This window comes from Excalfactoria chinensis, chromosome 2 (genome assembly GCF_039878825.1).
Source record: "Excalfactoria chinensis isolate bCotChi1 chromosome 2, bCotChi1.hap2, whole genome shotgun sequence".
NCBI classification, from domain to species: domain Eukaryota; kingdom Metazoa; phylum Chordata; class Aves; order Galliformes; family Phasianidae; genus Excalfactoria; species Excalfactoria chinensis.
In genome coordinates this window covers 11,286,756-11,306,266 of record NC_092826.1, presented here as the reverse complement: position 1 = coordinate 11,306,266, position 19,511 = coordinate 11,286,756, and the positions used below count along the sequence as shown (strand labels likewise).

Here is a 19,511-nt window from a genome sequence, read left to right as displayed (position 1 = left end):
GGTGACATGTAAGAGCAAAGGTAGGCAAGTGTGCAAAGAAATTAAAATGGAACACACCTGCAGTACAACACTTTAATATGGCACGCACAAATCAGAAGTCACTGACACCAAGCCGAGTTTTTAAACATTAATAAAGAATGGTATCAAATGTTTATTTGTTTTACACTGATTGAAGAACAAGCATCCGAGGATGTGCCAACATGCACTGTTTTCAAATTTATATTCCCTCTTGCTGAGCACAATTCGAAAGATGTGCACGAATGCAGGAAGAAAATAAGAATTCTGCAGATCACAGCAGGACCATTATATAGAAAATATGGTAGTTTTTAAACAGTGCTCAAGCTGCTCTGCACGGTAGCACTAAGTTATCCTTACTTGACTGATACGAGCTGTTTATCCTTCCTGTAACTGTAATCCACATTTCTCATTTTTCCATAATTATACGTGCTGGAAAAATAATCCCTGCCGCTGTCACATTGTGTGTGTCACAATCTTTTAGATAACAGTGCCAATTTGAGCTTCAAAATGAGAGGAAAGTCACAGCCAGAAATGCAGAGTTGTTACAGTATTGCACTGTGGCTGTGACAAACTTTTCTCAGTATCTTACCTGAGAGTTACGTCAAACTTCTGTGAGCACAGAAGTAAAAGTTCACTAGAAACGAAGACATCTGATACAAAGAAAGCTATTGAAAACAGTATGTTAAATCTAAGGAAGAAATCACAGTGGAAGGCTAACATTTTGAGTCAGAAGATGACACAGAAATCCACATACAAAAGCTGCTAAGAGCAGGAAGATTCCTCATCCAACACCTGTCTCTGTTGTCAAGAATGACCAAGTCCATAGGCAATATGGATCATGTGCATCATAGCACAAAGGCTTGCTAATAAGGCTCTTTTAGGAGGTTAGCAAGGAAAGAACGCTTACTTGGTTATAAGTGCATCAAAAAGAACAGACTGATTTGTAGTAGCATAACGGCTTCGTCGCACCTCCAAATCCCCATTTTCTTCATGGACTTGTTTCGCAGCTTTCGCATCAGCTCTGGTTTTCAGCGTCCTTGTGACTGAAATACAGTCAATATATGAAATATGCTCAGACAGCAAAGATGCGATTCCAGTTCTTTCACCATCGCTCTTGGTAAATGTAAAAAACAAACAGAAAACCTGAAGTGGATTTTTTCTTTAGAAGTTTTTGTCATGACCACAGCACTCTACACAAGTGTTTCATTACCCTACTTAAGTATGGATCGCTTCTGTTTTCTACATGGTGACACAAGGAGACACAAGCTCAAGGGGATGAGAACTGTTTCAAGATATGCAGCCAAGTACTGGAAAACTCCAGCTTCTATTTTCTTTAAAAGCCTGCCTAGCATTTAATACAGTGCATCCTTTTCCACAAGTTTCTTACTTGCCTTGTCACTGAAATACTGAACACTGGACACTGGGCAGGTAATAGCTACACCCCAGCGTTAGTAGGGTGACAGCTATGATTTCACCTTGTCACTGCCAACTATAAAACCAAGTTTGACACTTTTAAATAACATACTTGTACAATCAGAATGAAATAACAGCGTGTGCAATGCTCTATTTTAGGCACTTGCCCTCGCTTAGCCTATAGCTGGTAGGACACTGAATAGAACTAATTGATTTTTCCAGGTGTCAGATAGTGATCTCTCTGCACTAAGTGCTGCTTTCTTCAGCACTGGTTCCAAGTTAAACCCACAAGCATCAGTGAAACCTTCAGTGTATTTGTGTATCCCCTGACCAAACTGCTTTTTAAATTACTTGATTATAAAACTGTAGCAGTCCCATCTACTTGCAAGAACAACTGTCAACTATTTTGTGTCCTGCAGACTCCAGAAACCCCATGCAAAAGAGAAACCTGAAGAAGGATCAGATTCCTCAGTGTGTAAGAACAAGCTGGAATTCACACTGTGTTCTATTAATTCCTTGAAACACTAGAAAGAATATCTTCCAATATGCATAAAATTCATAGGAAACTCACTGTCTTTCAGACATATTAATTTTGGCTGATAAGATCCAAAATTTCTGGGGCCAAGTGAAACAGACAAAGTGAACAAGTGCCATCCTCCTCAGAAACCAGGCCAAATGAGAATCCGAGTGAGTTACAAATACTTACCTTCCTTATGTTCTTCTTTCTTTGGGTCAGATTTCGGCTTTGCCAATTGCCTACATTAGGACAGAATAAAGAAGGAAGAAAAGAGTTACTATATCAGCCCCATTAAGAACTGGAATCCCCTCCACCTTTAAAATCCAGTGCTTCACAGTACATAAAGAAAAGCCTTTAGGCTCCATGCAGGACTCAGATCCCAGATCTGTTGTGTAACACAGAGACACAGTTCTACACAAACACACATTTCCTAATGTGCTGTAATGCTACAATGCGATGGAAAGTACAGCAGTAATATTGAGGTGGCAATATTTTCGGCTGCAGCAAATAAGAACAAGCACAAACGCAGCAGCCGTGGACACAGAAATGAAGGAAATAAAGCTGCTCACCCTTGGAAGGCCTCAAGAACAAAAGGATCTCCAGTGAGATACCCTTGCCTCCACTTCCAACCCATAAATGAGGGCTGGGAAGGAGTAGATCCTGGCTCCACCCCTTCCAGTCACTCAAGGACATTGCATACACCTGAGTTGCCCTGGGTTCAGGAGAGGCCTTTCCACCAGGAGCCCCATCACTGGTTCAGGCTGTGTCTTAGCATTTTCACTACACGTGCTAATCTTGAAATCTCAAAATATGAACTTTATCTCATGAACCAAAGTGGAAGAGAGACCTCAAAAATGTTGGGAAAGGATGCATGGTTTTTGGACAAGGAGAAGACTTTCTGGACTTAAGGCAGTGATATTAGTCCGACAGTGACATTAACATACCCAGAGAGCTCTACAGGTTCTTACCTGTAGACTTACCATTACAAGACTCACTGGGTGCACTTTCACTCTTGCTTTTCACTACGCACCGAACACACACTAAGTGTACATAAATACAATACCTTCCAAAGTGTCTTCTATTTACGTTCTCACTCAATATTTCCATACTCTTCTCAAAGCTGGAATCTGAATGCAGAGTGATTTGTTTTCTTATTGGTCTCAAGCAGTGTCCATGAAAACATTCCATGTTGCCAGAGGAAAATCTCTATGAAAAGAAGGAAATAAGAAGACATTTATTGGAACCATATTTATTCGTCTGAAAAAGAAATTCTGCCTCGTTTACACAAGTTAATTCTATAACCCTCCTGTCTTGATAGTGGGCTGACCAACGGCTGGTAGACACTGAACCCACTAAAAAATTCAGAAAATGAGTAGCTTTCACAACCAAAGCTCTCCTCTGTTCATCCTTTTCTTGTGGATAACGTAAGGTTAATATCTGCATTAAAAATAAACACCACCAATATTCCAGCAAAGCCTTCTGCTAAAACTTACTATTTCACTGAGAAAAAACCCAAACAATCCACATTTTCAATTTCAAAACTGGTTCTGAGGGACAGTCCAGCCTATATGGCACTGGATATCCTAGGATCAAAATCTATGTAGAATTTTCTCTCCCATCTCTGCTCCGCTCATAACTGCATTCCAACTCAGATTTCCCAAAGGACTTCCTTCATCACAGAACAGCAAAGGGAGCCAAAAAAACAATTTGACACACTAACCTTTTCCATATTTATGTGTCTGAGAAGTCCCATGCACCTTGCCAAGTGCTTCTATTATGAGCTCTGTCCACCCACATTAAAATAAGAACAACGCTCTCAAAGCTTAGAAGCCTTTCTATTGCCATTGACCTTCTTCTCATTGCTACTCTTGCAAAGATTGCCATGCTGATGCTGTGATGACCTTGAGAAGGGGCTCATCCTGTTTACAACATGGAGGTTCGCTAAGAGGACACCAAACTAAATTTCACATGAAGATAGGATGAAAATTGATAAGATTCTTCTGCACACCAACTTGCTATGAGCTACTTCAATTAGCATTTGATCAAGACAATGACAGGAGAATGGTTGTTGGCTGAGAACAGCACAGGGCTCATGGGATGCCAATCACCACAGCCTGTCCTTTCTTCTTGTTTAGCTCTAGCTCCCAGAGAGAGGGGCCTCTGCATTCACACTGCCCAACCTCTGCTCAAGCAGGGATATCCAGAGCAGGGTGCCAACTACCAGGTCTAGGTGGCTGATCTCCAAGGACAGATTGCAACCTCTCTGGGCAATACGTGCCAGTGTTCAGGCACCCGTGCAGAGCAGATGTACTGACTGGTGTTCAAGGGAAGCCTCCTACGTCCCACTGTCCCCTTGTCCTGGCATTGGACACCAATGGAAGTGCCTCGCTTTGTTTTTATTGCACTGTCCCTCCAGCATTTTTACATGGTGCTAAGATACCCCTGAGGCTCCTCTAGGCTGAGCAGGCCCAGCTCTCTTAGTCTCTCCTCACAGCAGAGGTGCTTCAACCTCATCACCTTGGTGGTCCTCCTCCAGACTATATCCTGGTCTTTCTTGTACTGCAGGGCCCAAAAAAGGACTCCAGGTGCTCAGTGCTTCATGCATACATATACAAGTGCTTACAGTCACAGAAGGAGACATCTATCATTATGGCCCATGCATCTTTGATGCCAGCAAGTGGAGCCTGGAGCACATCCACATTGCACATGGGTGTGTACATCGGCACATGCCAGCACCAACAAACATTCTACATAGTTGGCAAGCAGGATAAGAGTTTTGAAACAAGGTAGTGCATGAGCCACAAGTGTGGACCAGATAATGGAGACACCAGGGTGTTCACACCAACTGCTGTGCTGGGGGCAGCTACTGGAGACCGCAGATCTGGGCCTGCTAGCAGAACCCCAGCTGTGTTTGAGTGCAGGTGTGAGGCAAGTGGTAGAGGTCAATTCAGGGTCAGTCACTGGTTTACATACGGCCAGTTACATGGTGCGCCCTCACATGTGCAGAGAGGTCTGAGAATCAGCCGCTGGATCAGGGTTGGGCACCTTTAGGATTCACATCCAGCTGCTGGGGAGACCTGGAAGAAGCTTCAGATACACACGGTGTACAAGACCAAATGCTGCAAGGATCTGTGATCTCAGATCTTTTCTAATTAATGGGTTTTCACCCTGAGCAGCCAGAGGGAAAAGGAGCACGCTGCATGGACTGTTCGCAGTCCTGAGCACAGTGGTCTCTGCTGCTGCGTGGCCAGTCATATATTTGTATCGACATGTACTTATGCCTAACAGGAACATGCATTCAGCTTCAATTCTGGGCAAACAGTGCTGCTGCACCCTCACCTTTGCAGGGCCACTGCATTCCCCCACCCCAAACATACAGCACTCTCACAGGAGGTACAAGGTGTTATTTCTAAATAACATAATCACTTGTGAAATCAGACTCCAAAACCGGGAGCAACTCAGGGTCACAAAGTTTACTTAAGCTTCTAAGTATGCAAGTTGTAACTGCTGCATTGGGCATTTCTACTTCACCCACCTAAAAGTGGATTATACTTGGGAGAAAATGATAAAGTTTCCATTACCAGTTAAAAGATGACTGCAGCAATATGCCACATCAATCTCTGGGATGAACTCCAAACTCAAATAAGAACACTCAGAGAATGCCAGCATTGATTATTAGGGAAAAGACAATGTAATGAGTTGGGAAATCTTTCTGCGCATACTTTTGCATTTGTTTTTTAAAAAGGCTTCTCTGCAACAACCTCAGTGGCAGTCGTTCTATTCTTGATAAACTGTGCAGTCTCTTCTATCTTCATTTTTCCTCAATTCAGGATGCTGACAAAGCAGTAACAATGTACACTCTGACCATCCTCCCCTCTCCCAGGACAGCACTGCAGTTCAGTGAGAGGGATGGAAGCACGAGGAACTCCAGCCAGCTGCCAAAAGAGCAGAACTATCTCTCATGTCAGTTGCAGGAAGCTGAAAAAACACACTTGAGGAGTAAAATAAGTAGAAAGGAGAAACCAGAACAAGAAGGAAATCGGATGAAGGAATTTTGAAAGTTCCTTTCCTCATTCCATAGGAAGCAATTACCAACAACTGTTTCTCAAGAGTTAACTATCATCTCAAAGGAACCGACTGTATGCTGCAGGGCCATCAGAGGACACAGGTGCGTTTAGGCTACAAGGTTGTGAGCTCTGGTGCCGAGCCCCCATGCAGATGACTCATGAAGAGTCTGCAAAAGGGCAAGTTTCCACCTTGTCCAGACAAAAAGCAAACTGTGGAGCACACAGACCTCAAGTAGTGCTCACAGTACTGTGAGCTTGCTCAGCATGGAGAGTTTTACTAAGACTGCAAACCTATGGATACATGGCTTCCAGAGGAACAGTAAACACACGCGGCCTCACATGGGACTCCTTGGGCCTGAGAACTTCGGAGAAGATAAATCCAGCAGACTCCAGTTTATATTAGGCTTTCTGCTATAAGCTCCTTAACCTGTATAAAGAAAATAACCTGAATAACGTGGAGATAAATGGCTTGGTGATATAACTGCAAGAGCTGCTACCAAGACTTTGCACATCAAGCAGTTTGGGAAATGACATCAGGACTTTAGTGACTGAAGGAACTGGGGCTGTTTAGTCTGGGGAAAAGGAGGCTGAGGGGACACCTCATTGCTCCCTTCCAATATCTGAAAGGTGCTTACAGCGAGAGCGGGGCTGGTCTCTTCTCACTGGTGACAGTTGACAAGATGAGGGGAAATGGCCTCAAGTTGCACCAGGGTAAGTTTAGGTTGAATATAAGGAAACACTTCATTACAGAAAAAGTTGTTAAGCACTAGAATGGGCTCCCCAGGGAGGCGGTTGAGTCACCATCCCTGGATGTGGTGCTCAAGGACGTGATTTAATGGAGGACTGTTAAGAGTTCGGGTAGTATGGCCAGGTTGTGGTTAGACTTGATGATCTTTAAGGTCTTTCCCAAGCTGAGCAATTCTATGATTCTATGACTTCATCTTGGTTCCAACTGCATGTTCAGCCCTACCCTTTAGGGCACTCTTACATGCCTCTGCCATCTGAGTGCTCCAGCAGAGCCCCATGGGTGCTGCAAAGAAAGAATGACTCTACGCCTTGAAGCAAATTTTTGTGAAGAGGAAGGAAAAAAAACACACAAAAAACCCAAACATCACCACAAAACAAAGAAAAACATTACAACTGGTTTCATCATCATGATTCTACATTCACTGTAGCGATTATGTTCGCATTTAACTTCCTCATTCCCATTCCCACACTGACAATGTGCCAAATGTTTTCTTCTGCCTCACTTTACATGTGAGGGACAGCAACACAATGGGCAGCCTGAGACCATGGAGGTTTCCACGGCTATTTCTTGTACACACTGAAAAAGTGGGGATTTTAAAGTAGCCTCGGTGTCTGTTTGCAAGGAGAAGACACCCCAAGAACTTCTTGGAATGGCCTCAAGTTGCACCAAGGGAGGTTCAGGTTGGATATTTGGAGAAATTTCTCCTCAGAGAGTTGTGGTGCAGCGGCACAGCTGCCCATGGAGGTGGTAGGATAGAAGTGCTCTGGAAACGTGTGGATGTGGAACTGAGGGACACAGTTAGCAGGCATGGTGGGATGGGTTGATGGTTGCCAGCTTCAGTCATTCTATGAGCCTTCCTAGATCTATAGCCTTGAAAAGACAAATGGGACCCAAAGCCCAAACACAGCTTTGTTTCCAGAGGACCCAAAGGAGTTCTGAGACCACAGAGCACCTTCATGGCAGCTCCGGATCACCTCAACGCTCACCAGACCCTGCTTTTCACCCTCAGAACAGCGAGCACTCTCTCTACAAACGTGCCCACATCAATTTCAAAGCAAAGTCGCCCCTAAAATCTTCCTCAGAGCACTTCTTAGGTAACAACAAACACAGGCACTAAGCCAATCAAAACGAAGCGCGCACGGGACAGACAGGAAGCAGAGGGGGCGAGGCGCAGACACAGCTCCCGGAGCGCCCTCAGGGCCCGCTCCCCGCACAGCTCCACAAGGAACACGCGCTCCATCCAGCGCCGACACCGTCTCGCTCTGCATGGGGGGCGCTACGCCCGCCCCTCCCCCCCGTCCCGTCCCCGCACGCTACTCACAGCCGATCTCCCCCTCCTCTCAGACCCGGCGGCGGCCGAGGCGCTCTGCGAACGCGTCCAGGTGCGGCGGGAGCCGAGCGCGGTGGGCTGCAGGGAAATGAACTCGGAGCTGGAGTCCATGATGGCGAAAGGCGGCCCGCGGCGGGCGCCGCTGCTTCGCAAGACCACCATGGTGGCGGAATCCCTCCGCGGCGGCCGCTTCCCGACACCTGCTCCAACCCCACGCCGCCCGAGACGGCCCCACCACCGGCACGGCGCCGCTCCGCTCCCCGCGTTTTCAGAGGCCGGCTGAGCTCGCTCCGCCCGCGGCCTCCTTTTCCTCCGAGCGCGAGTCCCAGCCCGCCTAGCGGAAGGACACGCGCGGCGCGCTGCGTAGATTTGAGTTTCGGCGCGGAAACATCGCCGCGCGCCACTCGGCCGCCAAGGGATTGGCTGAGAGACGCGCGCCGCTAGCGGGGGGGCGGGACTTCCGGCAAGGGGCGGAGCTGCGCCAGACGGGGCGGGCACCGTGCCGCCGGGTGGGCCCGGCCATGGCTCTGCCGGCTCCGTCCTATCGGGCGGCCGTGCCTCCTCGGGCTGCCTGCGTCTACACCAGCTGCTACTGGTAAGGGGGCAGCCGGGAAGGACCCCGAGGGCGGGATGTGCTCACGATATACCGTTGGGGGCGGCCTGGTCGCGTGTGGCAGTAGGGCAGCGTAAGGTGGGGGGCTTCTCAGCGGAGTGCGGGGCGGGGAGCCCCCGGCGGAGTTGGGTCTGTTGGGAATGTTGGAAGGAGAGATAAAAACCCCGCCCTTCGTGTTTTACAGCGAAGAGAACGTGTGGAAGCTCTGCGAGTACATCAGGAGTCAGGATCGGCACCCTCTGCAAGATTTCTATGCTGTTTTCATCTCCAACGATAGGAGGATGGTGAGCGGTTTGCGGTCTGAATGTGGTGGAGGCCGTGAAGCCCTGCCTGGGTGCTCCCCCTCACCCTTACAGCACAGCCTTTAAACTACTGCCTAGCACAGAGATGCGTCCCCTGGCATCCCAACCCCTGGGAGGACGTGGCCCTGCAGCCCTCCAGTGTCACAATCCTCCGGGGTCAGGTGTGTTTAGGCCTCCCACTGTGGGATGTGGTTGTTTGATGTGCTTGTGGTAAAGGAAAGAAGCATGGATAGGTGGTGGAGAAACTTTGCCCTGTAACCAGGAAGTTGAGAAGCACGATGAGATAGTATGGTACAGAGCAGTATCTCATGCTCCTAAGAGATAGGAGCTAGCAAAAATGTTGTGGCTGCAGCAGTGAGAGGTGATGCAGTGGGTCACTGAGATTCATCTGTGCGGAGCTGGAGTGTTTCATTTCGAATCACTTAACTTTCAGATTCCACTCTGGAAACAGAAATCAGGGCATGGAGACGAACCTGTTGTCTGGGTGAGGATTTCTGTTTTCTTTCTTTTTTTGGTATTTAAGTGTATGTTGATAGTTGACATCTGCTTAATTGGACATAGGCAGTGTTATCCATCTTTCCTGTAACACCTGCGTATCCGTAAAATACTTTTTCACTGTGCAGACAGATGACTACTGGCACAGGTTGCCCAGAGGCTGTGGGGTCTCCTGCTTAGAGATCTCCAAAAGTGTCCTGGATGTGGACCTGAGCATCTTGCTCTGGGTGTCCCAGCTGGAGCAGGGATTGTGCCACATGGGTGCTGAGGTCTGTGCAGCCTCAGCCACTCCACAATTCTGTATCAATGTTTATTATCTTTCTGCAGCAGATTTATTAAGATCCTAAGTCCAGTGTTCCTTTTCATTGCTCAGAGGAGAATAGCAGTGAGTCACGAATCTGCAAGTGACAGGCCTTTGGTAAGAGTGCATAACAAATCTCTGAAAATTACCTTCTGGATTTGTTGGAGCTGTTAGCTCTGTAGAATCTGTAGTAGATGTCTGTACTTGTAAGTGAAAGATGGGTGAAAATATCTACGTAGGCTTGATCTGGGATTGAAAAATGTAAGCATTACATGTCTTCAAGATTTGGCATGTAAACTGCCCTGTAAGCGGTGTCTTTGGAGTGTAGTTTGATGATTGCAGTTCAGTAGTTGCCTCTATGGAATATCTTTTAACTATGCAACATTACAGTTATTTCACTAAAAAAAAACCCCACTCGATTTTGTGTGGCAACGTGCTAGTGAAATTTAGCAAAAAGTATTTGCAAGCTTCTTAATTGCAATTGCTGAATCATTCATTCCCTCCCAAAATATTTATGATACTTTGGTGGGGTTTGTGTAGCTTGTAGTTATTTTTTTCATGTACTTTGTAACAGACTTTTCTAAATGTTGTTTTTGCATACAGTTGCATATGTGAAAACATATGTCTGTGAAAACAGCTTGCCTGAGATCTTCTTCATTTGTTTCTCAGCTCTTTGTGCATAAGGTTGTTCAATATCGAGTGTCAAAAGACAGGGCTTCAAACTTTTTGTGAGTGGGTTTAGTGTTCTCTGTAGTAAACTGCCAACTACAGCAGTTTAACTTTGGAAAGCTGCAGTGTAAGTAACTGACAGTGTAAATAACTCCAGTTTCTCTAAGCCTCCACCATGCCTATGTATTTATGTGTTAAGGAATAAGATAAATGGTATAAGGAGTAGTTTAATTTAGCTGTTCAGGCTTAAAACAAAGGAGGCTGTAAAGAAATGGAAAGAATACCGAGGTTTACTGAGGAGTACCAAGGGTGAGGCGCCATTGGGAATCCTCTCAGTGGTGGCAGAGGTGTCTGGGCCTAAATTTCAAGGACAGAAATGATGTAAAGAAACGGAGCTGTAGCTTCTGCTTTTAGGAGACTTTTTTTTCCCTCTCTCTCTTTGACTTTTTAATAAACAGCTGTTTAAATGATGAAATTCTTCTTCCCAGGACTACCATGTTATCCTACTTCATGTTCCGGGTGGAGAACAGAACTTCATTTATGACCTTGACACTACGTTGCCATTTCCATGTCCTTTTGAGATGTACAGCACGGAGGCCTTCAGGCTGGATGACAGCCTTCATCCACAATTTCACAGGTGCTGACAAAGAAAATAAAGACTATGGATGGTATTTTGTGGAGACTAAATTGAAGTTCTCTCTCTGGATAGACATTGACAGAAGTTTCTGCTATATTTCGGTAACTAAACACACTGTGTTATGTCTCCAAAGATCCTTACTTAGGAGTTGCCATCTTTTAGTTATCAAAAGCCCTTTGCTTCCCTGCTCTAGTTTCTTGGGAACTAGTTTGCTGCTTGACACAGTATTTCCAAGTCAAGTATTTAACTAAATTAATGCTGTTGGAGAGGAAGAAGGGCTCTTATTCAGAATGACTAATTAATAACTGTGACTAAGTAATACATGACAGTGGTATTATATGCACACATCTTTTGATACAATTTTTCATCATTGGAATATTTATTATTTATTTACTTGATGCAGTTTCTTCATTATTGTTTAGGAAGATCAGAATGATTCGAGCAGATTTGTACCTGAAGACGTTTGCTTCAGACAGATCTCACATGAAGGATGCAAATGGGAAATGGCAGAAACCTCCTCCTTCATACCCTTGCATTGAAACTGCAGGTAAGATGACAGAGTTCTGAAGCATTTGTCTTTTCTGAACGCACGAAGTCTAGCACGCCTCTGGGCAGTTACCATCGTCAAACATTAATTGCTCAGCTTTCATAAACTGAGCAGACAGGAGTGGTTTTGTGCTATCATTACAATAGGGAGATGAAAGAAAGGCCTACATAAGATGTTTAAAGTTTCTCTACCAGGTGAATAGACCTAAGGATGCTTCTAAGGCAAAGGGGCAAGTCAGCCAGTTTTTCCCCAGACACTGAGTGTTAAATTAGATAATAGCCTGTGGTCCGAGTACAGAAATAAAGAGCTGCCATCTCTTCTATTCTGTATGGATTCTTAAGCCATACTTTCCACATGGCATGTCAACTTACACTAAACACGTTTGCCAGGCTGGCTGTATATTTTCTCTCATTTTGTTCCCAGATGGAGAAAAGCATGAAGTTTAGATTTAAAAGAGGTTGTCATTGTTGTGTATGTTTGGTTTTGCTCTTTCTGCTTTTTAAATGATACAGTACTATATATTAGAGAAGGTAGGGTCAAAGAAATACATTTTATATTTAGGGGTAAGTTTATTATGGCTTTTAGTTGCAATCTTTGCATTGGCTTCGAAGAACATTTTGTGTTTCAGACTAAATATAAATGAGTTATGAATGGGCATGAGAGCACAGATATTGTTTCATGGAGCTTTAGGTGTGTTTTTAGATGTTCCAGGTTATGAAGCATCTCAAACTCTGTCTTGGTCTTTCTTTTCAGTAAAATGATATGCAGAAATGAGGCAGAAAGCAGAGAATGCCTAACCTAAACTGCAGTATGTGCTTTGCTGCTGGCTGAAGCCTCAGGTACTGAGGGCTAATGGAAACCTTAATGTTGTGATAGTTGAGCATTAATGAAGGTGTGATGAGTATAGACCAGGCCAGACTGAGAAGAGATGAAAACTCCTACTTAGGTTAAGACATTACTGCACAAAGTGCAGTTCTAAAATGATCCAAGCAGTTGTAGATACACCTACAGCTGTAATGAATGACTCCATAGCTACAAACCCCGTAAGTCTCCTCTTGACTGCATGGCTGAGCTTTGCTTTACTGGTGAACAACAGCCATGTGGTCTCAGCCAACCTCCAGATCATCTCTGTGATGTTGGTAGAAACTTAAAGGCATATAGATCTTCATTCCTTCTGTTCTTCATTCCTTAGTCTGCACCTTACTGCACCAGAAGGAACATTCACAAGTCATCCAGTCAGGCTCCTGCTCTAAGCAGTTGTAATGAGATCAGCATTCTTTAGGACTCTTTAGTCTAGTCTTGAACAGTGCCAGGGACGGAGACTGCAACACCTCTCTAGGCTCGGTGTTCTAGTATTTGACCACAGTCATGGAAAAATAATACATGGATATGTTTCTTAGAATGTAGTTGGAATTTCCCATGTTTCCTGGTGAGTTGTGTTGCCAGGCTCCTCCAAGAAGGCTCTGGGTCCATCAGTATCTTGTATATCTTGTCATGCTGTGTGTGTCAGTGTACACAACACTAGAAGTCAGTGAGGAGTCTAGATGTAACAGCTGTGGAACAAGAATGTGCCTAACTTGTAGTGAAGTCTTAGCCTCGTGCTTCAGTGATGCAGTTCTGTAGATCAGCAGGCATCCTGCAGAACAGCGTAGAGATTTAGAAAACACCACTGCCAACATGGGGAACTGCTAATTTTCTTCCTTTTGAGACTGGTATAGTAATAATTTCTCAGCATAGTTTTATCAGGCATAAGGTACCTTTTCTTTTAGTCTTGTTTGAAAACTGTGTGGCTGACCTTTTGTTACCAAAAAAGAGCCTGAAGTATCATTGTTGACATCCATGCCAAATTCCATTGCAGATCATTGTTATCCCCACCATTTCACTTACTCTGCTTTCCGTGTTAATTTGTGATTGTATAGATTAAATTGCTCACGTTTCATGTTAGAAATGACTGAAATTTAATGGCTGACAGAACTGACTGCATATATTATTGCCAGTTTATTTGTGAAGCATATCTAGATCAGAGCGTTACATTTTTCTTTGTTATTGTATGGCTGTCATTTAGAGAAGCTGCACTTGTAAGCTCTTGAGATGATTACAAAGGCGTGCAAGGTTTTTATACTGCTTCTGTTTGATATGTGTCTTTGATGTTGAACAAGGGCTTTTTTGAAGGAAATTAAGGATTATTTTAAAAACAACAAACCAGCCAAAAACACACAAACAAAATAAAAAAGCAACCCAGACTCTCGTCTCATCTCAGTTTGCATGCTAATGCAATTTGCTTTTGCAACTGTCTCTGCCCTACTTGTTTGCAGAGCTAGGCCTGTGTGTGTTCTTTTGACAGTGCTCTGGCCTCTGCTGTGAGAGCCAGGCTAAGCTGGTTAACCAAACTGCTGAGTTGCACACACGCTGCTTTCTCACCCAGCTTTATACTCCAAGCAGCTCTGCTGGAATCCTCATGCTTGAGCTGTGGCAGACTGCTCTGCCCTGTGAATACCCGAATGTCAGCGGCTTCCTGCTGGAAGAAGACAGAAGAGCCTGGTATTTTTTCTTCTTTTTTAAAGCAAGATATAACTTAAGGCACAGATTCATCATTCCTGGGGTCTCTAACCCAGCCTGGGGTTCCCTCAGTATCTTCCCTTTACACATTAACTAGGTTTGGTTCTGCTTACTTTATGAGTCCTGATGAGATCAGCGCTCCTTACTGCGAGCCCATGTAAAACACAGCTTGCGCAGTGCATCTCACAGTTACTCAGAACAGATGGTCTTACAGCTTATGTACAACTGTTAACATTGCTCTTAACACTGAAAAGCCTTGTTTGGATTTCAGTTCTCCCCAGGTGTGTGGTAATACATGTGAGAATTGATTTCTAAAGGCTTTTTTTCCTTTTTAGTTTTGAAGGTAATGTAAATTCTGGAAAGTGCTTTGTTACTTATCTATGCAACAGGCAGGTTGCTAGACAGACACCAAGCAGATGTCTGCCATTTCTGTCTCATCTGCATTACCAGACAGTGGTAGAATCCTCATGAAAACCAAAAGGGCCAGGGAAAAAAAGAAAAAAGAAAAAGAAGACCAGTATGAACATAAGTAGTTCATATGCACTATAACCTTCAGTTCCTCTCATTTGAGATTAGAAAGAAAGACCTCAAGGCCTTGGAGCGTGTCTGGAGAAGGTCAAGGAGGCTGGTGAGGGGTCTGGAGCACAAATCTTATGGGGAGCAGCTGAGGCAGCTGGGATTGTTCAGTGATGGAAGAGGTAGCTGAGAGGAGACCTTATTGCTGTCTACAAGTGCCTGAAAGGAGGTTGTGGTGAGGTAGGGGTCAGCCTGTTCTCTCAGGTAACAGTGATAGGATGAGAGGGAATGGCCTCAAGTTGTGCCAGGGAGGTTAAGGTTGGATGTTAGGAAAAATTTCTTCTCCATAGGAGTGGTGAAGCATTGGCACAGGCTGCCAAGGGAGGTGGTGGAGTCACCGTCCCTGGAGGTGTTCAAGTAATGTTTAGATGTACTGAGGGACATGGTTTAAAGGGGAAGTTTTGGTGGTAGGTGGTTGGTTGGTTGGATGATCTTAGAGATCTTTTCCAGCCTTGGTGACTCTGTAATTCTATTCTGTAAAAACTTGGATTTGTCAAGCCAGGCCTTTCATGAGCTGTTGCACAAGTAAAGAATCAAGTGTAAGCGTAATATAAATCTTATGTATTCTTAAAAAGCTCTGCTGTTCTTGACTGTGTGTAAGTGTTACATAAAACACGAAGCTCCTTGCTTCTGAGGAGGAATCCTCTTGGTTTGTCAGCTGTAGCATCCAGTTGTCCCATTTGAAAATTCTGCTGTGTATCGTTTTTGTATCTGCTTCAGAAAAAGGACTTTCTGTTGTTCTCTTGTGGTTTTTTGCTGGGCTGCTTCCAAAAGCTGAAAGGTCTAACATGACTTACATGGCATTCGGAGATAGCATGTGAATAATAAGAACAGGGGACTTTTATCTCCTGAAATGAATAAAACGTGAGAGGTGTGTTTTCCCATGATAGATGTCACATTGCTTCAGTGCCACCTGCTGGTTGGTTCTTAGACCATCCATTGCTGACAGGAGGGTTCTTGTTTGCTGGTTAGAGCAGCCCTTTTATTAAACTTCTCTGACAGACTGTTTTGCGCTGATGCAGTCGTTCTGAATGCAAGAGAATATTTCGCTTCCTACAGATGTTGTGACAGCCACTTTCAGGTTCCTAACAGCAGCAGCTGTGTTTGTAACAACTGGAACAATCCCCTTTGGGCTTCTTTGCTATTCTCAGAATGTTATCGTGAAATTATTATTCCACAAAGCGCACATAAAACAGAGAATTACTTACCCTTCGCATCTTAAACTATATGAGTAATCAAATTCATTTTAAAATAAAAGCATCTGGAAAGAAAAGACAAGCAGGGAATTGGAAAATAAGCTTACCAGTTTACCCGCAAGCCAAAGCTGTTATCCTCTGCTAATTGTTCTTGAGCTGCAACAGCAAATTGCTGGGCTTGTGCTAGTTTAAATCATCACGTAATCAGGCAGAAAGTTGCCCTGTTCTGTTCTTTGGAAGCAGGATCGTGCTTGACGGGATGTGAGGATTTGTAGTGTGCAAAGTCCAAAAAGACTATACAAGAAAAAGGTGGAGTTAGAAGCCAGACTTTGCAGTTGGTAAGAGTGTGGATTCAGAGAGCTGCAAAGCCATCATGCTGTAGATGTGGTGCAAAGAAGAGAGCTGGGTGATGGCTGGCACTGCTGGGTGTGGGCTTCCCAAACATCATCTTCCCCTCCTCACTTGTGCCCTATAGTAGTAAGTCTAGTTATGTGAGACTTTTGCAGCTGAAGCATGTTACATCCTATGGATTTTCTAATCCATTTGTTAGGGCCTACTCTGATTTGGTTCTTAATCCTGAAGTGTGTGCATGAATCATCCGTGTTAAAATAAATACTTAAATGTGACAGAAAAGCTGTAACAATAAAGCCATGTGCTCCCCCACTCTGTTCTTTAAACTCAATCTCTTTTAATATGTATTTTAAAAGGTTATTTTCACAGCTTGTCAATGAGAACATACAGTAACAAACCCACAGATAGGAAATCTCTGATCAGTATGGTTCTGAGTCAGCACAGCATGCTTGTTGTACCAGACCAGCTCTGGAAAAGGATATACAAGGTGTCTAAATCCAAGCTGCAGATCATCACACCTTATTGAGCACTCTGGGATCTGCAACTGGGACAGAATGGTTTCTGCCTTTCTTAGTGGGATCAGGTGAGGTAGAATTCCAGGCAAAAGGCAGTCGTGGTTACTTTTCTCTCAAAAACATGGCAACTAACCTTTCTCCTTCTGACCTCCTACAGTGGTTCAGGAGTTAAAAGTAAGTAAATAAATACAAAGTGTTTGCCCCCAACCAGCCTGAGCAACCCTCTAGGCTACAGGTGGTGCTGTGTCAGATGTTTCATCCTGTCTGCATGGCACGGCCTTGCAGCAGAGGTCCAGCAGGCAGCAAGCACAAAGCTCAGAGCTAGAAGGAACACAAACACAATTGTAAGCAGCCCGAGGAATAAGATTCTGGGTTTGCCAAGGGTCTAATCACTTCTGAAAGACATAAGGCAGCTCTGGATCCTGACTGCTGCTGTGACCCAGTTTCTTCGTTGCAAAGGGTCGCTGATTCAGCTGACTTTGGTTCAGGACATTGTGGGGAAATATCTCCCCTGCCTTTGAGTGGTTGGATTTTGTGAATGCAGAGATCAGTAGGTGCCCGTCGCATTGCAATTGCTGCTTTTGGTTGTTACTTGTGCTACATTTCCCTGATACTCCATCTTTCTAGGCTGCTGTTGTAGGGAAAAATCTTTGTTATACACACTGTTCTGTGACTGATGATACCTACTGATGAGGTAATGTGATTATTGATTATTGCTATGGATGGGGGGTGGGGTCAGGGATAAATCAGAGAATCACTGAATCATAGGGGTTGGAAGGGATCTCTGGAGATCATCTGTTCCAGAACCCTGCTGAAGCAGGTTCCCTACAGTAGTTACATAGGAAAACATCAAGGTGGGTTGTGAGCACTTCCAAAGAAGGAGACTCCACAACCCCACCGGGCAGCTCGTTCCAATGCTCTGTACCCTCTAAGTAAAGAAGTTTTTTCCTCACGTTTGTATGGAACTTCTGTGTTCTGGATTGTGCCCGCTGATGCCACGTTACAGATGCTGGATATAGACATTGTTGTAGTACTGCACAACTTGCAGAATGTTGCTGGACTGCTGCTCAGCAGGCGTGCTCTGAGCTCTGCCTTTTCAATCTCAGCTTTCAGTGTTTTGTTTTGTGAGATATTCACTATAGCTGCTACTGAAGCTGAATCGGGAACTTCAAGATTTCACTTTTGTGCTTCTCTTTTAGATTCCAAGATGAACTTAGATGATTTCATCAGTATGAATCCCGAGGTGGGATGGGGCTCAGTGTTCCCCTTAGCGGACTTTGTGTATCGATTTGGCAGACAGACTGATTACAGCCCTTCCTTGGAAGGACAGTGAAGTAAGCAAAGAAGGTCTCCCTGCTTTAATTTTGAGTCAGTTTGTTTTGTTTTGCTGCTCTTACGGTATATTTATGAATGGTTTTTATTTCTTTATATGAAATAAGTATTTGGGGGATTCTAACATGAACCAAATAAAGCCTTTTTTTCTAAGAATGAGCTTGTTTGTTTTTTAATACATCAAATCAGAGGTAGACATCACACGTTTATAGTTTATATATATATTGCTTTTTCACCTACTATGCCCAAATTGAAGAGTATTTAAACACTGGATAAAAAAAAAAAGCTTTTGGAAAAATATATGCACAAACTACACAACAGTGTAGCTCAGCATGCTGAATGGTGCTATGCTTCAGAATTGAGGACCAGTATATTTTCTTTGCTATTTCTGTATCTTACATAAACAGACCAACATCTCAATTTAGTGACTACACTCATAAAGGGAATATAGACTTGGTAATATGATGTCAAACTTCCAGGCGCTGTCCCCGTGTGCTTGCATTTGGCGTTCGTATGGCCCCAAGGTAATCCAGGCTAGGAAGCTAAACTAACAGAAGGAAGAAAAGGTTTTATTCTTCCATTGAGCTCCTTGAACTGGCTGGCTGTGGGGTCAGACAGCTGCTGCTGCTGGTATAAGCAAATCAGCAGGAGCATATGGCTGGGGGGAAGGGAATGAACAAGACTGCCCTACAGAAGGGTAGAAACTGCAGCAAGCATTTGTAAAGCACTTCATTGGTGAGGAAAAGCACAGTGACAGTTAACACGAAAGTGTTAAGGGGATCATCTTATTTCTATCTACAGAAACATGTAAAATACATGCATGTATTATTACCATATGTCCCAGTGGTTTCAGAGAATTTACTCAGTGTGTTAACAGAAGGGATAGATGGACTATTAGACAGCTGTGGGATTGATCTGGTTTCATCCACGCATCTATTTTTCTGTGCCATAAGGGCTGGCTGAATGCAGAAGCTTACACTTTCTGTTGCCAGATGCGTGCAGTGCAGCGGGATGCTGAGCAGATAGGTTGCTGACATGGGTTCCCTGGGAGCCAGCACAGACTGAACGGGAGTCCAGTTGTTGCAGCACTCATCTGCAGAGTGGGAGAGCTTCCTCCATTGCCTTTCAAGTCTGGTGGCACTCAGTAACATTGGAGAGGGTGTGCTATCAGAAAACCAGATTCAGGAGTACACCAAGTGCTCATTCAGGTTCCCAAACCTGAGGTGGAGCAGAAGAGTGACTGCTGCCTGCTTGCTAACAGCAATTAGTGGAGACAGCCCTTTATTTCAGTGCTGATTAGTTCTGACGGGCCCTCCAAGGCATCA

General features: G+C 44.4%; 2 protein-coding genes across 4 annotated transcripts in view; one reads left to right on the top strand and one right to left on the bottom strand.

Moving 5' to 3' along the window:
• LOC140248203 (ATPase family AAA domain-containing protein 2-like) overlaps positions 1–8,466 on the bottom strand; it is a 30,564-nt gene extending 22,098 nt beyond the window's left edge. For both annotated transcript variants that reach the window (XM_072328725.1, XM_072328726.1), the window contains exons 1-4: positions 8,085–8,466; positions 3,012–3,154; positions 2,138–2,187; positions 926–1,061 (exon numbers count right to left, since the gene is read on the bottom strand). In XM_072328725.1, coding sequence (XP_072184826.1) covers positions 926–1,061; positions 2,138–2,187; positions 3,012–3,154; positions 8,085–8,255 — 500 coding nt within the window. In that variant the 5' untranslated portion in view covers positions 8,256–8,466. The remainder of the gene's footprint in view (positions 1–925; positions 1,062–2,137; positions 2,188–3,011; positions 3,155–8,084) is intronic.
• Positions 8,467–8,530: 64 nt separating this feature from the next.
• NTAQ1 (N-terminal glutamine amidase 1) lies at positions 8,531–18,337 on the top strand. Of its 2 annotated transcripts, XM_072330369.1 has the most exons (7): positions 8,577–8,688; positions 8,891–8,990; positions 9,442–9,492; positions 9,831–9,921; positions 10,962–11,110; positions 11,533–11,657; positions 18,054–18,337. In XM_072330369.1, the coding sequence occupies exons 3-7, from the start codon at positions 9,470–9,472 to the stop codon at positions 18,185–18,187; spliced, it is 522 nt and encodes a 173-aa protein (XP_072186470.1). In that variant the 5' UTR covers positions 8,577–8,688; positions 8,891–8,990; positions 9,442–9,469; the 3' UTR covers positions 18,188–18,337. The 2 variants fall into 2 exon arrangements, with proteins under 2 accessions (XP_072186469.1, XP_072186470.1); XM_072330368.1 differs by lacking the exon at positions 9,831–9,921 and having other exon boundaries at positions 8,531–8,688.
• Positions 18,338–19,511: the final 1,174 nt, after the last annotated feature.